Source organism: Carassius auratus, chromosome 13 (assembly GCF_003368295.1).
Source record: "Carassius auratus strain Wakin chromosome 13, ASM336829v1, whole genome shotgun sequence".
NCBI classification, from domain to species: domain Eukaryota; kingdom Metazoa; phylum Chordata; class Actinopteri; order Cypriniformes; family Cyprinidae; genus Carassius; species Carassius auratus.
The window spans coordinates 10,079,995-10,086,023 of NC_039255.1; the positions used below are offsets into that span (position 1 = coordinate 10,079,995).

At 39.9% G+C, this 6,029-nt stretch overlaps 1 protein-coding gene across 1 annotated transcript; it reads right to left on the reverse strand.

The window, feature by feature from the left end:
- Positions 1-1,787: 1,787 nt before the first annotated feature.
- Positions 1,788-5,006, reverse strand: LOC113112604 (BTB/POZ domain-containing protein 6-A). The gene is made up of 4 exons (XM_026278315.1): positions 4,295-5,006; positions 4,063-4,153; positions 3,777-3,895; positions 1,788-3,462 (listed from the first exon to the last, which is right to left on the reverse strand). Exons 1-4 carry the CDS (start codon positions 4,672-4,674, stop codon positions 2,430-2,432), a joined length of 1,623 nt encoding a protein of 540 aa, XP_026134100.1. The 5' UTR covers positions 4,675-5,006; the 3' UTR covers positions 1,788-2,429.
- Positions 5,007-6,029: the final 1,023 nt, after the last annotated feature.

Below are 6,029 nucleotides of genomic sequence, written 5' to 3' on the forward strand. Positions count from 1 at the left end.
AATCAGCTTTCATCTGCTTTCTACAGTCTAAAAATGACAATCCGATATTTGTGCATTTGGATTTTCATGGATTATGCTTCTCGCATAAATAGAGGCAAAATAGAGCATAAATAGAGGCAACAGAAGCTGACAGCATGTATGTTTTCCATCTCTCTGAGATTACATAATGTACATGTTCAGTCAGATGTCTTGGTAGGGTTACATAAGAACACATGAGAGAACTTCCACTTTCTGCCCAGGAGGGTAAGGGATGTGTGTGTGAGTGTGTGTGTTTGAGAGAGAGAGAGAGAGAGAGAGAGAGTGAGTAAGAGTGAGAGTATTGTTGGTCTCATTTTCCACTGGAAAGGGTAAATTTAGCTAAACATTTAGAATTATTTTCCAAATGTCAGCCTTTGAAATAGTTTCTTGCTCTCAGATTAGCTGTAAAACTCCAATCTGCCTGAGTTTGTGGATTATTTTAGCTCTTTTGCCCAATTTATTCTTGACAATCTTTTTATATTTGACTTATTTTTATTTTTATTTTATATTATTTTATAGTATCTGTAATTTTATGTTGGCACCCAAACACTGTAAAGGATGTGAAATGTTATCTTAAGGTTATTAGAGATAACATTAATGCCATTTAGCTAATTTTGCAACGTGAGATTTCTCCCTGGAAAGTTCAAATCCTAAAACAATTATCATTAATTTAACTGAGTCATCCATAAGGATTATTTTTCTTGTTGCCCTGGTGACTGAAAATCCCACAATGATGTTTTTTTTATGGGATGTTTTAATACACTTTGTCTTGTTTGGACAGGTATGCTGGTCTCCATGGACACAGAATACTTGGTTGCTAGGAGACGGGGAATTCCTGGGTTCATGGGGTGGTGGTTCAGTGGAAAGAGGAAAAATGTCAAAGCCATTTTCCCCCAGCTGTTGTGTCCTTTTTATCTTTTTACCCTCCCAGCTGTCCTATTAAACCCCCTCCCTGTCACACACACTAACACACAGAACCTGTCCACTGCAGTATTTGAGTCATTACAAGATTTTACCAGGGAAAGGACGCATAAATTCCTTTGCTCAGCCCCAGACAGAGGAGCTTTTTGAGGCATAAGGCTGTCTCCGCCCCCTTCAGTTCAGGAGTGTGTGAGGGCCATCCTGCTTTTCAGTGGTCATGACCTCTGACATCCACCAAAAAAGATTTCTTCTTTAATGAATCAGGGCCCAGATGGAAGAAATAGGGTGTCTGTGTTTGTGCATGTGCATCTTTCTTCATGGATATCTTCTTCTTTTAATGATTATTAAGGAGGTCATTTTCACCAACATTTTCTTTCTTGGCCACAAATGTATGTCCTTTTCTCAGTCTGTCTTTCTCTCTTGTCCTAGGTGAATGTGTATGTTTTGGGAAAACCCTTCCTTGAGAGCTGTGTATCAGTGCACCAGCTATTGGTAAGCATCACATAAGTGACACCGTAGTTTACCATGATGCTTTGCTGCTCATCTAAATTGTACTGGTACTGTGTATGAGTATGTGCGCTGCTCTGTGTAGTTCTGCTGTTAAAGCCCAGAGGGTGCTGTGCAACTCTAAATGAAATTTTTACCTGAACTCAACACTTTGATGGTGTTGGTCAGTTGCTTTGCTCAATCAACAATACAAATCAAAATTTTGACAATGTGTTTGCAAACATGTAATTTCAAACTTGTATGACTTTCTTTTGCCTCTGGAACAAAAAACATATGTCTTGGTGTTTTAGTTTTTTGTACATACAGTGAAAGTCAGTGGGTTCCATTGTTGTTTTGGACCTTTTATTTTATTTGTTGGACCCTATATTATGGGCAAAAACAGTTCAAACATTCTTCAATATATTGTCTTTTGTGTTTTAAGAAATCAGTTTAGACACTGAAGTTTGGAATGACATAAGAATGAGTAAATGATGACAGACTTTTCATTTTTAAGGGTTTGAAAGATCATATTTTACCCAAGAGTGAAACAGTATAGGTCATAAAACTGTGCAATAGACAAAAGAAAACAAAATACTGTTTGATGAATAGAAACAAATATTTTATGATTCTGCAGGCTCATGAAACCCTTTTTCGGGTCACTCAGCATCAAGCTGTCAACAAATAAACATTTAATAACAAGGCAGAGGAAAAGCTGCCTAGTTTCAAGTGCAAACTACCCATGTTTCATTGTACACAGGCAGATTGTGAATAATTAGAAATCAAATGTGCTTAAATTAAAGTACATGTTTTAAAACAATATGTTTAAAGAAATAAATAAGTTTGGGCAGCATTCCATTGTATGCAAGAAGTAAAAAATAAATAAAATCAGAGGGGATAGTCTCCTCTTTAAGTAGTGTCTTGCAGCTATATTGTGAGTAAAGGCTTTTTTTTTTAGAGGAAAAAATTCCCCTGCTGTCTCTTCATTAACAGATAAATCCACGTAATCATGCATAAAATATCAGCTCTGGAATCTGTCCCCCCTGCACCCCTGTCCCGTTGGTACTGTCAGAGGAACACTGAAACTGAAAGGTGACTTTCCCACACTGGACTTCTGTCATTCCTTCCTGTCCAAAATAACTTAGCTCGTTCCCGTCTAGGACAGCGCTTACCGTGTAGAACGCGTCCTGCTCCACTTGTACTGGGTGCTCAAACCACACAGGGAATGTTGAGCTAGAACCGTCTGACACAAATTTGGTCAAGTTTTGTGCCAGAAGCACTCCCTGTCTCTTTAGTTCAATTCTGACGCCATATTCCGCCTTCCCTCCACTGGAGCCATATAGACCAAGTCCGGTGATAAACACACGCTTGTCCACAGCGAACTGGATACTGTCACAGCGTCCGCGGTAGCGCCACTGGTTGCTTCGGTATGCAGAAGATTGAAATCGATGACAGCGTTGCGCCATCAGTCCCTTTCTGGGTTCAACAGGGAATCCCAGCGCAGGTTTCGTAGCAGCCGTGTACCAGAGAAAGATGTCGTGTGTTTCCTCAAGGGTTAAAATGTTTGACTGCGCGGCTCCATCTGCAAATTCCTGCAGTGTCATTGAAGGCAGACGCACAAGGTGCAAAGCCTTCCCCAGAACGGAGCGCTGGTTCTGTGACAAGGGGGTCAGGCCCTGTCTCCGACACTCTGCATCGGCCCATCCTAGAATGGCCTGGAACACCACCGTCTCATTTACATTCAGGGTTTCCCTCTGCAAGATGTGTTCCAATGTGGGCAGGTCAATCTCAGTGAAACCTTCAGAGCGCAGTGCAAGCTCTGCCTGGGCATCGATCACTTCCCAACACCTCTGAGTGAGCTCCGGCTCCTCGAACAGCAGACTTTGAGATAGCAGCACACACGCATTTCGCGCCTCCAGGCTTGTCTCGAGGAAACCCACACATGCGCGAGCCAGAGCAGACACCAGATATTTCTTGGCAGCGTAAAGCGTAGCCAGTACTGTGTCAGCCGCCAGTTCTATCTCATCACTGTACATGTATCTGATAAAGAAGAGGGAGATAGAAGTGTTAGGGTAAGTTTTAAGTGCCCCATAGGAAGAGAATTTTATACTTCACAAAAGCTGATCTGTTTAACATGACTTTTTTTATTGCATCACTCCCGCTTTAAATAGTGACTTTCCCAGGGAAAAGTACACCATTCGCATTCACAATCCAGTGAATGGTCTCTAATATTTCTGAAATAAGAGGGTAACTCCTAAACCAAGACATCACTGTGATCCCATCTGTGCTGCTGGGCATGAAAGCAGAGTCGCCCTGTTATTAATGCCCGGATGTGATTAGTGAGCAAGTCTTACTTGAGCAGGATGAGAAAAGCAGCGGGTTCCACATCTGGAATATGGATATCAGAGTCCCCTTCTGCGAGATCCCCATAAAACATGGCACAGAAAACCGAGCTCCCCACTGCCAGCACATACTGAGAGAAGCAGAAGAGACAATCCATCAGTGTTTCATCTAGTTTCAAAGCATTGCCTGGAAAGTTTTCCTTTTCTGACACATATATTAGTTCTACTGATAAGCTGATGGTTTGAATCAGGTGTGTTCAGTTTGGAAGACAACAAAATATGCAGTGTGTGGGCTCACCTTGTGTGCTGGGACCCTTTCTGATTCCCCGGGCGGACCAACAATGAAGTGAACGTCTGCCATGTGTTCATTATTAAACATTAGTGCATTTCTGCATTAAATAAAAATAAATAAACATATTCAGTCTTGATATCAAAATTGATAAATACAATAAATGTAAATATTTCATTTTAAAGAAATGTAATATAAAATGTTTAGATATTAGATTCTGTTAATTTTCATTATGCCTTGCCTTTCGCGTAAGGTCGGGTGCGCGGAGTGGCAGCTGGGAATCTCCACGTTGTTGTTGTTGATGTTTTGCTCTGGGGTCGGTGTGTTGGCGATGGATGCGGTGGTCTGCGCAGCCGGCTCCACGCTCCTCTTCTTCTCGGACAGACTCCGGATCACCGTCTCGTTCTTCTGGACGGGCGCCTGGTCGTTGACGGGGTATAGTTCCGCTGCCATCCTTTTCTTCAGGGAAAGAGTTAAGATGTTATAGCACAGAGAGAGCCTGCCGGGGTGCTTGCTTGCCCGCTTCAACTTCTTTAACGTTTCGGGGAGCAAAAGTAAAAAAGTAACACATTTCATGATCCGGCCATGATGGGACAGCTTGAATTCCGTAGCAGCGGGCATCAGAACAAAAAAGAAAGTTTTCCAAAATATGTGTAGAAAAAATATTATCAGCTACAACAGTTGTCCGTGGTCTTCCCAAATATGGTACGTTGTTTCCGTGGAAACAAAACCTGCTCCACTGTCATTAAACGGTCACATAAATAAATAGCGATTATTTCATAGATAAGCCATCCTCTTTTTCTCAAATCCTCTCCAATCCCATATCGAAAACTCCAAAACAAATCATTTTAAAATCACTCAAAAACCACACAAAACAAATATTGACACAAATTGGCTCTGTATTTAGATCTCTCTTCTGCTTGTGGTCACACGGAATGGTCAGGTTTGGGTTTATTTTGAGCTCTATCTCGCGCTCTCTCTCTCTTTCTCGTATGATGTCAGGATTGGAGGGTTGTCTTTGCCCGAGCTCTTCTGTAAATTCTGTGTTGCCATGTCTTGCTATCAGAAGAGACACATAGATTGGATTTGCACATTGCTATGTGTTGTTTTGGGGGATTATTCACAGTATTTATAAGTGAATACATACATATACATACACAATCTATACATTTATCGAAAATATCCATTAATCCAAACCAGATCGCTAGTTTTTCAGGCGGGATTTGGCAACTTTGAAAAATAGAACCTTTATGAATCTCTCTGTGGACTATGCAGTGATGAGGGTTTTTAAACTTTCATATTTACACGTGCATGTTTATACGTTTATAATATACATGATTGCATTGTATTTTTTCTTTTGGTATCATATTTTACTGTATTTATGCAACACTTGTTTATTTTATAGCTCAGTTGCTTACATGGCATTATACTTATCCAGTGTCAAACTAAGATTTAATATCGTTGGTGAAAACAAATTGTTGGTGAAAACAAATTCCTCGTATGTGTAAACATACATGGCAATAAAGCTCATTTTGATTCTGATTTTGATTTATTCTCTTTAAAGAAATATATCATGTATGGTTTCATAAGACTTTTTAATTTCCATGGAACATTTCCTTTGCATAAAAAGGTGTGAAAACGTTTCCTTATATTTATTTAAATGTTCTTAAAACTGGGTGATCACTGAAAGGTTCTTCAGGAATGCCAAAATGGTTCTTCTGTCACTACGAAAAACCACTTTTCAGATATTTAATTTTTAAAAGTGTAGCACCCATAAAACTATAGCAGTTTATTTAATCGAGTTGCTTTTGCATTGAAAACAAACAAACAAAATGTAATAATGGAGGTTCTCTTGCTGCATTATCATAACTAATTAAATTTTTAACTGAAAACTCATCAGTGGTCTCCAGTGCATTTGAGAAGATCTACATTTTCTCTCTGTAGGTTTGTAATTGTAAGAGATTTGTTTCTTTTAG